Source organism: Mixophyes fleayi, chromosome 3, assembly GCF_038048845.1.
Source record: "Mixophyes fleayi isolate aMixFle1 chromosome 3, aMixFle1.hap1, whole genome shotgun sequence".
NCBI lineage: Eukaryota > Metazoa > Chordata > Amphibia > Anura > Limnodynastidae > Mixophyes > Mixophyes fleayi.
In genome coordinates this window covers 26,401,521-26,418,675 of record NC_134404.1, presented here as the reverse complement: position 1 = coordinate 26,418,675, position 17,155 = coordinate 26,401,521, and the positions used below count along the sequence as shown (strand labels likewise).

Genomic DNA, 17,155 nt, shown 5'->3' with positions numbered 1-17,155 from the left:
ATCCTTATGAGTAGATGATTCAATCCACTGGGAGAGGTCAAGTGAGGATGTTAGAGAGAGTAGTTTGGAAGCAGCTTTGGAAGGTGGGTTATCAATGGGGATGTTGAAGTCACCCATGATGATGGTGGGGATGTCTGAAGATAAGAAGTGAGGGAGCCATGCAGAGAAATCCTCAATAAATTGTTGGTGTGCTCCAGGGGGACGATAGATCACCGCAACACGTAGGGAGAATGGATTAAAAATGCGAATAGCATGTACTTCAAAAGATGTGAACGTGAGTGATGGGACATTTGGTAGAACTGTGTATGTGCACTGTGGGGAGAGAAGTAGTCCAACCCCACCTCCTTGTCTGCCTTCAGGTCTGGAGGTGTGGGTGAGATGGAGGCCACCATGTGAAAGTGCTGCAGGTGAGGCAGTGTCTGATTGCATAAGCCATGTTTCTGTTATTGCCAGAAGGTTGAGGTTTTTTGAGAGGAAGAGATCATGAACGGAGGTAAGTTTGTTACAAACAGAGCGTGCATTCCAAAGGGCACATTTAAAGGACTTGGGAAGAGAGGGGAGACAGGTGATGTGTTTGAGGTTTGCTATAGAACGGTAGTGTTCTGATGTATGTGTGTGTGAGGAGTGTGGGGGACCTGGATTAGGTGATATATCACCAGCTAATAGAAGCAGAGTGAGCGAAAGATAGGCAAGGGGATTGTAAGATGTGTGGCCTTTTATTTTCTGGCGACAGGTGGAGGCTGTACTTGTTAGAGATAATAAATAGGACAACAGTTCATGGGTGTTAAATAGAGGTGAGTGGAGTAATGCAGGTGCAATATGAACAAATTTGTGTGTTGGTGGAGGGGTGAAAGATGACACAGTCCTAAAGATCATGCCATGAAATGAGACTAAGAAAAGCAATTTGTGAAACATTGTGATAAAAGGGGTAAAAGCAAAAAGCAAGGGTATTTTAAGAATTACCTCTTAGCAGTATTCCATATAACTTTGACTTTGTGTGAGGGAAGCCTTCAGAAGAATGGAGACTGTTTTTGCAGGAAGTAAGTGTTTAAAAATATGTCCCAAGAACCAAAGGGTAGAACAGGATTTTCACAGTGGTTGGGGAGCTAAGAGATTCCTGAGAGTACATTCAAAGTTTTTGAATATCTATTTGGGAGATTTTAAGAAAGTCAATATGAGGCCAGGTCAACTTATGTCTGTCAGTCTGAGTAAAGGAAAATATACATCAGGTGTGGTTAGATCTTTCCTTAGAGTAAGGAAAAGAAAAGGCGGAGGGGCACAGATAATCTGATAAAGTGATATGGAGAGAATGGGGAGTATTGTAAACTGTGAGGCATTATAGCCAACAGAACTCCAACATTGTCCAGAAACTAGTGAATTCATGGTGAGTAGTAGAAAAGATGATCCTCAGCTGAATATGTTGTGGATCCATAATTGGAACAGTTTTGTGATGTATTACTTCTGTTGAACTCAGTTAGACTCAGCAAGTCCCACACTTATATATGCAGACTGACCCCAATTCATCCAAAGAACATGATTAAAAGAGCATGTAAATAGGTTATTAAGAAAAACAGATGCCTTAAGGAAACAGATAGCACCTTCCTATTTTTCATTGCCTTTAAACAGTATTTGCAAAGTGATCAATAGAACAAAAACTAAATCTTATACAAACAACTTTTAAAATAGGAATTGATCTATAGTACATAGAATTGTAGTGGTTTGTAGCTGAGGGGTTTTAAGAAGGTTAAATGTAAGTCTTTTTTTTTTTTTTACAATCAAGTAGGTAAAAAGAGGTCTGGCTTTTTATTTGAAAATAGGTATAATTGTCTTTTCTGTTAAAGACCCCTAGTTCCATCATGATTTTTTAAGCATGCATTTTGCCCAACACAACTGAAAGGTACAAAACCAAATTGTTGATGTGTGTGTAAGTCATTTCTTTAAATCACCAAATGAAGGGATTTCCTGCCTCCCAAATGTTCATATTTTTGTGGGTCATTCCAGATACTAGGGGTATGTCCTGTTTAAAACAGTGATCAGCAATGCAGGGTGTTTTCACAAGAGGAGAGGGTAATGGAGGCAAGCCTGCAGATGGTCAAGACACAACTATTGGGAAAGTGGCACATCCAATGATGGTACCACACTGTCTGTCCTGATTTCCAAACTTCTAATGTTGGGAGGCATGGCATATTTGGAGGTGTTCCCTTTATGAGTGAGGTGTTTGCATAGTTTTTCTTAAGTGAACATGGAATCATTACCATTAAAACATAGAAAGGTAGAATTTGGCAGATAAGAACCACTTGGCCCATCTAGTCTGCCCATTTTTTTAAATTCACAGATTATGAATCTTGTAGTTGTACACTTATTGAACCATAACAAATAATAAATTAAAAATTATTAATTTAACCTTGGAATGGAAAAATTACTTATTTCCTTAATTTTACCAATACTTAACTTAAACCATCTCAGACTAGCCAAAAGCTGTATTCAAATTTCTAGTACTCTTTATCAAGTGCATACAAATTTTACTTATCAAATACACAGATCATGGCTAGAACATATCAGTTGTGTTAAAGTTTAATAAGAATGACTGTACCTTGGACAATTGGATACTTTGCCATCAGCAGAAGACCCCAGCAAAGGGTAGTTGATGTTGTCTCCATTCCTGCGGTAAATAGGTTTCTTACCACGGTTATTAGATTGCCATTGTGGAAATATGACTGGGAGTTATTTGCCTCCTGCAAATCACAATCATAATACAGAGTGAGCTCTTTGCTCACTCTGTAGAATTATCCATCTGTGAACTTTGAAGGAAACTTCATTAAAATGGAACAGCAAGCTGAGTAAAACATTTAGAAATAGTGTCCAAACACGGCCTTGTTATTCTGATGGAGTGGTTGCCCCTCTGAAGGGAGCAGCAGCCATCTCTCACTCAGTTTCAATCCTGCATGACAACACTGGGGGATGTGTCTCACAATGGAAGTGATCACCAGTGAGTCTATAGCTAGCTGGTTCGGAGCAGGAGGGTGAAAAATAAATATTGGACATCTTGTCAAAATGAACATATATTTCAGAGTTAGCTGGATTGTAAAGCTTTAGATTGGCATCATTTAAAAAAAAAAAAAAATCATGAAACTTAAATTGAAAATATGTATTGTGACATTGACACCTGGCAGATTTTAGACATCTTATTCCCAAAAAAAAAAGAAGTAAAAAATTCTCTTAGCGGAGGTACACTTAAACTCATAGTTCCTATAAAATCAACCATTTTATTAATTATTATTAAAACCATTATGACATAAACATATCTGTCCTTAGCTGTATATGGCGAAATATAAAGTTAAAATGATAGTGAGAAAAGATGAAAAAAAAAAGCAGAAACAGTGTCTAAAATGTTACAATTATGCAACAGGGGACCTCCTCATAATTAATGTTACATCCAGATATCATTATTCTTTGGATAACCCAAATATTTTAACCACAATTACAATAACCTCCATGTATTCCATGAGTAAGGCATAGTTTCCCATCAAATCAAATTATTTGATAGTAACATACCGTCCGTATAAACTGCACAACAGTACTGGAATGTTTGTAACTTTGTAGCAACTTAAATAGACCACAACATTTCATGAGACATTGTCTCTATTCAAACAAATATCAAATAACTTTCACTAATTATCTATCTCCTCATTTAACCATATTCAAAAGATAGGTTCAAAAATAAATATGATAACCTTAAAACCTATTATTTGCCTAGTTAAAGTGCTACCCTTGTTCTGCCTTCGTGACAGGCTAGTTATATTAAAGGTTAAATCTCTCAAGTACAATACCCTTAGCTATCTAATCTCACTAGGGTATCATTATTCATTCTGTGGCAGCCCCTGCAGCACTGTCCTACTATTAATCTGTGCAGTCCGAAACTGGATCCTAACATCAGGATAAAAAAATAGTTCAGGCTGTGTCTTCTCATATAACAACCAGTTTCACTCGCTGTAAAAAATACTATATTCGTTAAGCAGCTACTCAAAGCTGTCCGATCTACTATTGAAATCGGATGAAGCTACTATGTGAGACCACATATTCTCTAGACACATTAGTATTTATTCTTAGGAATTCTACATCAGATGTTGTGCCATAATTCATTATGTGATCTAAAAACAGTATACAACTCCCTATTGATTTATTATACTGTATTTATAATTATAGATAAATTTATATTATATATATATATATTTATGTATATTTATATATTTATGTTTATATATCTTTATATGTATTTATATTATATTTATTTATTGTACTGCGAAAATTGTCTGTCCTATAAACACCACTATTAAATACTTTTCAAATAAATATAGCAATAGGTGTTACTGAATTTTTATTAATATAATATATACTCAGTACAATAAATTTCATTTTGTATGCTATTTAATTACAAAAGCCATTTTAATCAGTAATATCTGTGTAAGCTTAAAACAGTGCTGATAAATACCCTCCCTAGCTCCCATTCACATTTTTTCACACGAGAAATACAGATCTGTTTATGTAAAAAGAAAACTGTTTTGTTCATAAAAATATTATTAATGAGGTGCAATTGCTCAAAAGCAGGAATAATGGTGCTAATTAAGATGCAGAAATTGTTACTTTGCCACTTCTCATAATTGATTGCTGCTGATGCATTAACCAATTTAAATAAATCATATATTTATGAAATATATATATTTATCTAGCGTACACAATCTTTTAAGTGATAATTGTGTTTCTAAAACTCACCATAAAAAAATTACCCTACCTCTTTTTGTCTTGCAAGGAATACATCAATGAAACTTCTTAGATCGTACTCGTCTAAGTTCTTTAGATGCTTTACAAACGTCCTTGTTACAAATTCTATTAGTTCATCCACGTTTTTTAGAACAGTTTTGTGACTACCAGGGAGAAATCCCAGGATTGGGTACATATTATATATCTGTTAAAACAAAGTACAGACACAATAAACAACGCATAATGTTACAGTATATCTCTCGACTACTCCTATTTCTTTCCATTTCAACATACAGTTGGAGCATATATCCTTACAAGTTAACCCGTGCATGATACTCATGCATTCTAGTCAAATCAAGCTACTTAAGGTGATAAAAAGGTTCTTGTCATGCATTTGGGCCTAGCCCAGGCCTCCTCAGGGGAAGAGCGTTACTTCCCGACGCAAGCGCCCTTTTTTAACGTGGTTTTGTCCACATGTCACCACCTCATCATTCTTCTCCATCACCTCATCCTTCATCTTCATCGCCACATCCTTCATCAAGCTACTTAAGGTGTTAAAATCTCCCCACCCTCACCCCCGGCAACCACCAACCACTCCCAACTGTCACTTCTCCTTCAAGAAATATATAGGTCAGTGTATAACTCTGCCCAGCAGGTGGCGCTGCAGCTTGTTTTTTTTTTTTCACACACGCCACTAGGCATTTATATAGTAGATTATAATTATTCTGGTGCACGCTGAGCTACAAACATATTCTGGATCACATTGCACCACCATTGTATACCACCTACACATTTGATAGTTAGGGTTGAACAGAGTTACCACTATGACATGGATTTGATTGTTTAATTGTATGGTTTAGAATAAAGAGTCATGCTCCATCTGTAAAATGTATTGCTCCCGCATTGGATCACAGAAAATACCCATATGTTCCCACTAAAGGATAAGTAACAGTGCCTTTTGGGGGCATAGTGATTGGTCATTGGCCAACAACCCACTTACTGTTCATGTACTTGTGCATGGAAGCATGTACAAAGAGGTATGTGTCGCCAAATCAGTCTACTCAAACTAGGGGAGGGCTGGAATATTTTACCCAGAGGGGGCAAGATTTGACTCAGCAGCCTATTTTAAAAGGTGAAAACTGTGGGTTGCCCATTGACCTAGTCCAGGGTAGCTCACTATTGAATCAGCCCCAGGGGTAGATGCCCCCCTGCCTCCCAGCCCAGTCAGTCCCTGACTCAAACACTTCTTATATACAGATGCTGAAATAGATCGAGTCAGGAGGTAATGATCAGCATATACAGATTGAGATATACAGCTGTTGTCCTACTATATGCCATATATACAACTTCCTGGAGACTACTTATCATTCCAAACCATAGTCTCAGGCTATTCTAAGATGTATCCCGTAGCATATAACAAGTAAAGATAATTAAATATGAGCTAAAAAAAATTGTGATAAATTATGTTCTATCTATTTACTGCAGCAGTCAAATGTCTGTACGACACCTTAGAATTAACATGATCCTTCCCTGGCACCATCTTTGCTTTTTAGAGGGTAAGTTAAACCATTATAGAGGACACTAAACGATGAGTTAGTAAAAAAAAAAAGTCAAACTCAGCCTTGACCACAGTTGTGTAACTGTGCTCATCCACACTTACACTCTTCTGAAATGTGAAGGAAACGGCGGCAGAACTTGAGGGAACCAACCTCTCCATAATAATATATGTCTTGTTTGGTCTTGTAGCTTATTTGTTATAAATCATTATTATTGTTAACACTGCAAGGTCATTTCTTCTTATACCAAAAATAGAAAAGGAATACCCCTAAACCAGTATTCAAGGGAATTTTTAGACGATCTAATGAGTGGTGATTATATTATTAATAATGACAATAATAATATTAATATTAATAATAATATTTGCAATAATGCAAAGACTCTTATGCTTCTGTGGCTTCTGAAGAAAGATGTACATAGTTTACTTTCCTCTTTCAATGGAAATGATTAGAAAATAACTACCAATACCATATAGCTATTATCAGACCTCAATAAGAAAGAAGAAAAGCTGCCCTTTTTTGATTGGTGACCGTCAATCTGATAACGAGAAAAACAAACAAGGGCGTTTATTTTCTTGCCTATATTTAAGACCAACCAATCAAACTATAATTAAAACCATATATTTAATAAAACAATATAAAACACAATTTATCACAATTTAAAATGTTATGTAATATTCCACCTTCTTTGTGCTTATGATTTTAAACAGTGACTGAAAGACACTCTCTATTTCATGATCTGCATACAGTCTTAGGGGTATATTTACTAAACTGCGTGTTTGAAAAAATGGAGATGTTGCCTATAGCATCCAATCAGATTGTAGCTGTCATTTTGTAGAATGTATTAAATAAATGATAACTAGAATATGATTGGTTGCTATAGACAACATCTCTTTTTTCAAACCTGAAGTTTAGTAAATCTAGCCCCTGATCTCATATGAAGATTAATTCATATTTGAATTCTTTATAGTTGTAGTTTTTTCAGTAAAATCGGACAAGAATTAATTCTTCTCCTGCGCTGAATGAAGAAAAAATTTTGATGTTTGCACTTTCTGATCAGTACTGAATAAAGTTGTACATTTTTAACAGATCTATGCTAGTTTGCTAGGTTGAATATTATATATTTTATATTGTGAATAATTGTGTTTTATATTGTTTAAATAAATATATGCTTTTTTTATCATAATTTGGAAGGTTGGTCTTAAATATAGACAAGAAAATAAGCGTCCTTGTTTGTCTTAAAGTCATTTCTTGTTATGTATATCTTATACACATGATATGACCAGCACTCACCTGAGCCTACGTGATGTGTGTGTGTGACGCAGGGTTAATCAATTATGTAACCACCAAGTTTTTTGTGAAGAGCTGACACTTTTATTCAGGAAGCCTTTGGTTCTCCCTTTTTTCCACTATGTAGCGTTTTGACCAAACTGACGCATGAATTTGTAAGAAAACAGAGACCTGAGCTTATTAAGTGTAATTTTATATGGAAAATAAATCCACAATGTTTAAAATAAAACAATTAATCAAATGATATACAAAGGTATAAGGCTATGGTTTCTTGAAAATAAAAAGGAAAAACACATAATTGATAAAACTCATGTATGATCAAGTTTCTATTGCTGGGACAGCAGAAAATGGGACACACTTCAATATCAGATTGGCTCCCCAACAGTGAACAATTTCAAAGAGTTACACTACAGCTTTAAAACATGATACATGTCTCACAGCCCCCCTTCCTGTGATATCAGAATTAAAAAGTCTGTGTAAAAGCAAATTAGGGTTTTATGGCTCCTGTTGAAAACACCTTTTTGAGTCATATTTTATTTATCCTGTCCTAACTTCTCACCAGAATGGCTTACAAATATGATTTTACCTCCACACAACAAGTCACCATTTTCCCTTCATCTACATACAACACATGCCTACAGCAAGTATGATATTGAAGAAAATATGATATGTAATTTTCCTGTGTCCTAACTCATTAACTTTTAACACAGCTGCCTGGATCAGCAGTCGAATTGTCTGAGACATCCCAGATGTGGGATGAATATCACTATCTTTAAAAAGATATTTTCAAAGACATTAAACTTTGCGACATGTGCCATAAATTAAATTGGCACATGTTCTCAAAGCCTTCACAAAGGATGGTGAAAACGCGTCATCTATAAAATAATTTTATCTGCAGGTTTTACGTCAGTACATGTTACCTGTGGACCTACCCTGTTAATTCTGAACACATCAGACTTAATAACAGCCTTACCTGACACAGATTGATCAAGCATTTTATTCAAATCAGTATCATGCGCAACATTGATAGCAATATTGCTGACTTCCCTTACCTCAGAACAGGGAGTCTGTAAAAGGACTAAGTTAGATTGCAAAACAACACAATTATCCACATTGTCATCAGACACCTCTATATTTGCAGGAGTTAATTAGTTAGAGAATACTTAAATCATACAGACATTATACAACATATTTATACAACATGTTTGGACACTTATAGGATTATTTAGATTTTTCACATAGCGCAACACGGGTAGCTTACATATATATGTGCACAAAGTATGCAGAATATGTAACTCGTTTGGATGGTTTACATAGTAGAACACTTTCGTGCACTTACTGATTAGTATATGGTAATTACCTATTTGGTATCTCATTTACATAGAAAAATAAGTTGAAGAATTGCATAAATTACAGAGTTGGACGCACTCAAAAATAGAAGCAGATTCTTGATGGGTCATCTAATACCAAGTCTGACTTAAATCGTCAGATGGATCCCGAGTCTTGTGCTTAACAAGACTTGGGATCCATCTGACTACGCACTATGTGAAAACCCTAAATAATCCTATAAGTGTCCAAACATGTGGTATAATGTGTGTATGATTTAAGTATCGAGAAGCGTAAATCAAAGATACATTCATTGTGTAACTGTGCCCCACGTGACAAGCTTAGGACATAAGGATAAAAGTGTCAATCAAAATGAAACTCTTTCCTGGATTGAACATCAAGGGCGCAAAACCACCATTTAAGGAACATCTGCAAACACCCTGTCATATCCCTGATGAAGCCCGCCGAGCGCGGGAGAAACACGTTGCTTATGCTGCTAAACATCTCATCTTTGATACATTCCACTGCTTGTACAAGTTTGCCTTTACATCGTAAACTTATTGAAGCTGATTCATTCATTTCTGACACCATGCTACTGCAGCGTTGCAGTGAACCGCCAGCCCGTAAATCGGCGAGAAAGGAGACAAGTAACAGCTGGGACGCCAGCACCAAAGGATTGAAGACGGCCCGACTTCCACCAACTACCCTCACACCAGAGTGGACTCTGTTTTAGAAGAAATAATCGGAAGGCAACCGTCTCTCCTCAAATGTAAGTCTAAAAGACTTTTGTCCGTTGTGGCTGATTGAATCACTATACTGCCCGCTGATGCGGACAAATACTGACATCCATTCTATTAAGAGTGCAAGATTCTTATACGCTTCGGAATTGGGACAGTACTTACAGAAAATCACAGGGCTAACTATTGGTGGACAATTTTGGAATACCCATTTAACCCACCTGATTGCACCAGTCCTCACCTCACCGCAGCTGGACTATCAAAATATTGTCTGTAACCTTTGAGGCATATCTTTGAGACTGCTTACCTGTGATTTATATGTACTATTTTTGTTTATTGTGATTTACCATTTGGACTTGTGTTCCATTGTTCTGGCCAGAACTACTACATCTTGTCGCATGTAAATAAACTACACATTTTATATATGTCCATAGCGCCGAGATATTTGTACTATTATCCCAACCTTATATAGGGATATGGGTTCTCTATTCTCCTCTGGCAGCTACACCTACAACAGAAGTGCTGCACTATACGATATGTTTATCGATTTCCCAGTTTTGTTGCCGAGGAGACACCTCGCAGCTAACATTCTTCAGTTAGCTCTGCCATATTCATCAGGGTAAGTAGATCCTTTGGATCTGGGACAATGCACCCACTTTGATCTCCTGGTGCTGTCTTGGTCCACAGCTCAGGTTCTATATCACATTGTTTTTTCACATAATCCTCTATTAACGCACAAACTAGCACCTTTTTAGTTTTATCCGTGTAGTCGAGGCCTTATTACTCTCAGAGGGCAAATAAGACTTCTTTGGCTTTTTTCTTATAAGCAGCTGCCATCTCTGCAGTTTCTTTGCAAAATAAAAGATAGAAAAACAAGAGAAGGGGCGGGGGAAGAAACAAATTGCGGTATGTCTTATAATGTTTTAAGCATTGAGTTCAGTCTCTGGTTAATAAGTCTGTATTTCCACTCTCCGGAATCACACAACCCTAATTCTCTCAAGTTCTTAAAAATATATCCCACAAGTTTGCCACCAATTTGTCACGACCAGCACTCACCTGAGCCTGCGTGACGTTTGTGTAACAAAGGGTTAATCAAAAACAACCACCTGATCTGTTTAAAATGATTAAAGCCTTCCCTATCTATTCCACACACTAGATTTGCTTTACAATTATGCCACCGCCAAGGTTTTTTGTGAAGTGCTGATACTCTTACTCAGAAAGTCTTTGGTTCTCCCTTGTTTCAACTATGTAGTATTTTGACCAAACTGTTGCGTGAATTCGTAAGAACACAGAGACCTGAACTTATTAAGTGTCATTTAATATGGAAAATATGTCCACAATACTTAAGAAAAAACAATTAATCAAATGACATACAAAAGTATAACGCAATGGTTTCTTGTAAAATAAATAGGATAAATACATAATTGATAAAACTCAATGATCAGTTTCTGTTGCTGGGAGAAGCAGAAAATGGGGCACTCTTGAATATCAGATTGACTCCCAAAAAGTAAACAATTTCTAAGAGTAACACTACAGCTGTAAAAAATGATGCATGTCCCACAGCCCCCATTCCTGTGATGTCAGAACTAAAAAGTCTGTGCAAATGCAAATTAGGGTTTTATGACCTCTGCTGAAAACACCTTTTCTATTCAGGGAGAGGCCATCTGTAACAATGGGTCTGGGCACTTATCTATAAGCAACATCTAGGGAAAACAAAGGAGTTTAACATAATCAAAGGGACACATTAATTTAGATTTAGATTTAACCCCTGGCTGTACACAGCTCCTCAGAGCCATATCACACTATTACTAGGTATTAATTCACAAACACACAGTTGCAGTTCTATGCAGTGAGCCTCAGAGGATCTAATATACAGCAAGAAAGAGAAAGTCAGCACTCATCCAGTACTGAGCTCAGGGGCGGGCTGGACCGGGGGCGTCAGCGCACAGACAGGCAGCCGCATCACGTGACACGTGATGCAGCCGCGTCATTATGAGCCCCCAGGCCGAAAGCTACCAGCCCGCGCCTGACTGAGCTAGACATCATTTGGAGCCTGCCATGCATCACTTCCTATAAATCATTATAGAAACTAACCAGCAGAGGTCCCAACAACAACTAATGACTATTTGGACTTTGCTGCATTGTGGAAATGGCAAGAATAACACGTGGAATGAATCATAGTACCAGAGTGAAGAGCGATGAGCAATGAAAAATGATCACTTAATGCCAAATTATCATTCCAATAAGTTCAAACATTGCCATTTAATTAAATTTGGCCAGGACATTTAGAAATAGCCAATAATGTTATTTTAGCTACTAAATAGAGCTATAGTTCATGTTTAAAATTGTGACAGACAAGTTGAGTCAATCAATCATGTCCTAGATGTTGAATGTTTTGTAATAGTCAGCATACCACTATCTTTTTTATTCTTGTCATATTGCTTTTTATGTTTCACAGATCTTCAATGGGAGAAAAGTAATTAATGTATGCTTGAGATTGAGGTTTTCTAAAACTAATTGGGTCTTTTTATCAGGCATCTAACCAGTGGTTTAAACATTTCAATGTACAAGCCAGTTTACTTCTAGTGTCTTCAGTCATTGCTTCTTTAATGATTTAGTTCTTAGTCTCCAACAAATGTTTTAATTCTTTTTAGACCCCTTTTCCATGCCAGTATTAAAATCATTCCTACTTTTAATTGTTCCTATAAAGGGATATTACAATGAAACATCACTTATAATAAAATTAACTTGTTTGTTGAGTTCTTGATGAAGGTAACAAATAAGTCTAAGGGGTAAACATTTTTTCAGAGAATAAAAATCATGGCAAATCGCGGGTGATAACTCGCGATTTTAGTCCCTAAGGCACAAAATGCATTAAGCTCCGTTTTTTACTCTGATCTTCAAAATCGCTGGTCATCTCTTGCGATTTGCTTGGATTTCAAACCCACCTGTGGTTAGTCAACTCTCCCGTGTTTAGCCAACTCTCCCGTGTTTAGGTTAAAATTGCCATAGACGACACGCTGCAAGATTAGTAAACACATCACTGTTGCACTGCCTGTCTATACAGCCAACGGTCCTGGCAGCTGTCAAAAGTTAAAATATAGTTAAATGTTGAAAATAAAATGCGTGGAGTCCACCCCATCTGAGGCACTATTAACCCTAATGCTGCCAGCTTACTGCTGGTTGCATGAAAATTGGGGAAAATTTGCGTTGGGCCCCCCAATTTTCATGCAACCAGCACTGGGCAAATCAGCCGGGGTGGTTGGCACTATAGCAGCGGTCCCCCTGCCATAAAGACATACCAACCCCAGGCTGGTTAGCACTGGGCTGGATTCTCCAGGGAGTGGGGTCCGCAAAAAAACATGTGGGCCCCCCTCTAGGAATAACCAACTCAGTGCTGAAAGCACTAGAACTCTTCCTACACCCCTGGGCAGTGAGTGTAGGGTAATAATGACAATTAAATTGAGGAAAAAAAACAAACGGACACAATTTTGTTTTGTGGAACTACAAGTTCCAGCCATGCCAGGGTGCCATAAATAGTCTGGGAATGCTGATGCTTGTATAGCTACAAGCGCCAGCATACCCATGGCAGCCAGGTCATGCTGGCACTTGGAGAACCACAAGTGCCAACATTGCATGACACCCGTGGCTGGCTATGACCTGCAGTTCCACAAAACTAAATGTTAAAATAATTACCACACCCTGTATAACACCACAAAAATGTAATAAAAAAAAAATCAATAAATACATTACACAACCTCTTTAATACCACGTCATAGTCATTTGGGTATAATATGATCCTGCTCAGCCAAGAGATATAAAGGCGGTTTCCGGAGGCCAGGTTGGCTTGCATCATAGAAAAGAGGGGTGGGAAATTTTTGTGAAAGAGAAGATTATAGCAAGAAGTGAGGAAGACTCCTGGGTATTTGATTTCCCTGGACTGCCACTTAAATCTAAAGTTGGTCTGGAGGAGGTTGGTTTCCTGAGGAGAGACATGAAGCAGCATGGCCTCCGATTTTGTGTGGTTTATCTTATATCCAGAGGCGACACCATAGGACTGGAGAACTTCATAGAGATTGGGAAGGGAGATTGCTGGTTGGGTTAGTGAAAGCAAAATGTTGTCCGCGAAAAGCAAAACCTTGGAGATGGTGTTGCCCACCTGTACATCCTGAAAATTAGGATTGGATCTAATATGAGAGGCCATCACCAAAGCAAATATTAGGGGGGATAGGGAGCAGCCCTGTCTTTTGTCATTTTGGATGGAGACTGGGTTAGAGGAGGCACCATTAATCGGTGGTTTCTAGAGCCAGGACACCAGTGAGGAAATCCCCTGCAAACCCAAAGGCCTCAAGGCCACGCTCATGAAGCTCCAGTAAATCATATCAAATTCTTATTCAGCATTCAAAGAGAGCATTATGGTTGGGGATCTCCTGGAGTTTGCGATGTGGATAATGTCGATTGATTGTCAAGTGTTATCCCTCACCTGGTGCCCCAGAATAAACCCCACCTGGTCGTAGTGGACCAGGGAGAGGAGAAATACGTTCAGGCAATTTGCCAGAATCTTAGTGTATATCTTGTGGTCCAGACTGAGTAGGAAAATGGGCCTATACCTTGTGCAATGAAGCAGGTCCTTTCCTTCTTTAGAAATCACTACAATCCTGGCTTTGAGCATTTTAGGTGAAAAGAGTTATCCTTGGAGTACATTTTTATAAAGAGATTGCAGGTGGGGTGCTAGTAGGCCCGAGTATTTTTATAGTGCATGGCCATGAAGACATCGGGGCCAGGGGATTTGCCTTTTTTTGTCCTTTAATATTTTATTGGAATGTTTCCTATCGAAATCTGTCCCACCGTGCTCATTGAGGTTTTCAAGACAGGACAGTTTGGAGATTAAGGTGGAATTGGACTGCTGTGATGGGATGGCGGGGGGGATGGCGATAGGTTATAGAGCACTGTGTAATATTTGTGGAATGTCGCTCTGATTGTTGTGGGGTCATGGAGGAGCTGTGTGAGCCACGAATCAAAATTATATTCCTGTTTGTCCTAGAGGAGTGGAAACATAACTCGAGAATTTTATCTTTTTTAGAATTTTAGCCTTGTTGCCCTTGTCATAAAAGGTTTGCCAGAGCTATTTAAGGTGCTTGGCTACTTGTTCAGAGAAATAGAGGTCAAGACTGGACTTGGTCTCACGGAGGGCCATCAGAGTAGCAGGGTCAGGGGTCGCTTTCTGTTGGGCTTCTAAAGTTTGAAGTGACAGCTCATTGGTCATGGTGAGAGCTTCTTTTTTCTTGTGGGAGACCATGCTGAGCAAGTGCCCCCTCGGGACTGCCGTATGCGCCATTCAGAGTTTGGACTTGAAAATAACCGGGCAATCATTTAACTTGAAATATTCCTACAGTCACGTTCTGAGTTGGGATAATATATCCATGTTATGGAGTAGGGAGTCGTTAAGGTCTCAGGTCATGAGGTAGAGTCGAGGTGAGAGGCCATAAAGGTCAATGGAGAAGGGAGTGTGGACCAACCAGATGAGTGGATGGACCCAAGTCACCTGGAGATTTAAGGAAAGTCATGTCTCAGCAGGATCATATAAATGCAAGAGTATGATTGGTGGGGAGAATATTATAACGTGTAAACGCAGGTGGATGGCTCCTTCATCTTCCAATAATCATAGAGAAGCTGTGATTTCATGAGACTGAGGAGGGATTTAAAAGATTGTGGTTTCGACAAGGATGGAGCTGCGGCCACAGGGGTTCAGCGATCCAGAGAGCTATTCAGAATGGTGTTGAAGTCTACCGCTACGATGAGGTCCCCATGCTGCAGTCAGATCAGCAAAGTGTCTAATTTAGCAAAGAAAACTGTTTTAGTGTTGGTTCGGGGCATATATATTAACCAGTGTGCAAAATTTGTTGTTGAGTTTGCCTACTAAGATAAGGTAGCGTCTGTCTCTGTCAGCGAAGGAGTCGATGGGCTTTAAGGTAAGATGGCATGCAAAAAGGATTGTGACTTTGGGCTGAGTGATCACAGATGTGGTGTGTGTCAAGATACATGTTGGAGCGGAGCTCAGAGTGGGAGTTGTGTAGAAAGTGTTTCTCTTGTAAAAAGATCAGATCAACTGAATGGAGTTTGAGAGTGGCGAAAAGTTTCCAGCGTTTCTGGGGGCTATATAGCACTTTTACATTAAAGGACAGGACCCTAAGACCGATGTGTGGTCGACTGGGAAGGAGATATGAAGAAAGTATATCATAGAGAGAAAAGGAGAATTTTCCGAGTAGGTCTGAGGAGATGACAGGGGGACTGTCGGAGCTCGTAGAGGGGTAGGTAAGGAGGTTAAAGTCCAGGGCATGACATGGTCAGTTGGAAGGGGGACTAGGATGGAAAGTACGATAGGTTGGGCACATGGTAGAGTAGGAAGGGACTTGTAGTGTCAATATCGGGATGCGGCACTATGTGTTGGGGAGGCCCATAGGTCAGAAAGGGAGCTAAAAGCTCCAGAGGGGCATGGCGGGGCATCCGAAGGATGCAGCATTGGTGTCAGAAATGGAGGGTCAGAGTAAGTACCCTCTTGAGACATCTGAGGTAAAAGACTTGGGGTGGAGGCGGAGCAACTCTGGGGTGAGACAGGGGGAGAAGGGGGGAGCGTGGAGTAGGGCAAAAAGTAGGAGGGTGAAGCAGATAGAAGGGAAGATGGAGGTGGAGAAGTAAGGACAATGGTGGAGATTAGTGGAGTGTGTGTAAGATAACATACCAGTGCATCAAATCATCAAAACTGAACATTGCGAAATGCTATCAAGTAGTAGTATGGTGGAATAATCAGTGCCATGAAACACAACACAAAGCTCTCGTACAGCATCTCCCAGCTTGGATCAGACAGGTTGGGAGAGGATACAAAATTACCAGGCGGGTGCCAACAGAGACATGAGCACCCAAAAGATATATAGGGTGAAATGACACAACACAATTTAGGGCTCTCAGTACCTGGAGGCCAGCCCCTCATCCAAGGAGGACAGCCGACAGGGTCCGAGGACCGATAGGCAGCTTTACATAGCTACAGCAAAACAACACAGTGCAAAAATGTAGAATATGTATAATAACAGTAAGTATGCTAGAATAGGTTATAATGGTACTCTCGTGTGACACGCCCCGGCAGTATAGAAAGTACTGTAAAGGTGTGGGAGCTGGCCCCTGAAATCAGGATGTGGAAGGGGAAACTCTAGCGGTGTCTGATTTCTCTTTGGAGGAGAGTGGTAATAGGTTTGAAGTCCTCCTGCTTGGCTAGTGTGAGTGGGGAGAGGTCCTGAAAGATTTGAAGGCTGGTGTTGTCGAAGGTGACCGTTTGGATGCAGCGGACCTCATTCTTTCGCCGTGAAGTATTGTATTCCGAGGATAACATCCATGGGTCCTAGAAGCCTCAGGACCTGGGGGAGTCGATCCAGAAGAAGGTGGTCCTCAGGAGTCAAGAGGAAGAGCTGGATAAAAAGCTTCTTGAGG

The 17,155-nt window shown here is 39.1% G+C and overlaps 1 protein-coding gene across 1 annotated transcript in view; it reads right to left on the bottom strand.

The window, feature by feature from the left end:
- Window positions 1-17,155, bottom strand: part of LOC142143412 (cytochrome P450 2K1-like) — a 39,333-nt gene that overhangs the window by 7,115 nt on the left and 15,063 nt on the right. The window contains exons 5-6 of the mRNA XM_075201245.1: window positions 4,793-4,966; window positions 2,594-2,735 (exon numbers count right to left, since the gene is read on the bottom strand). Of these exons, the coding sequence (XP_075057346.1) occupies window positions 2,594-2,735; window positions 4,793-4,966 (316 nt within the window). The remainder of the gene's footprint in view (window positions 1-2,593; window positions 2,736-4,792; window positions 4,967-17,155) is intronic.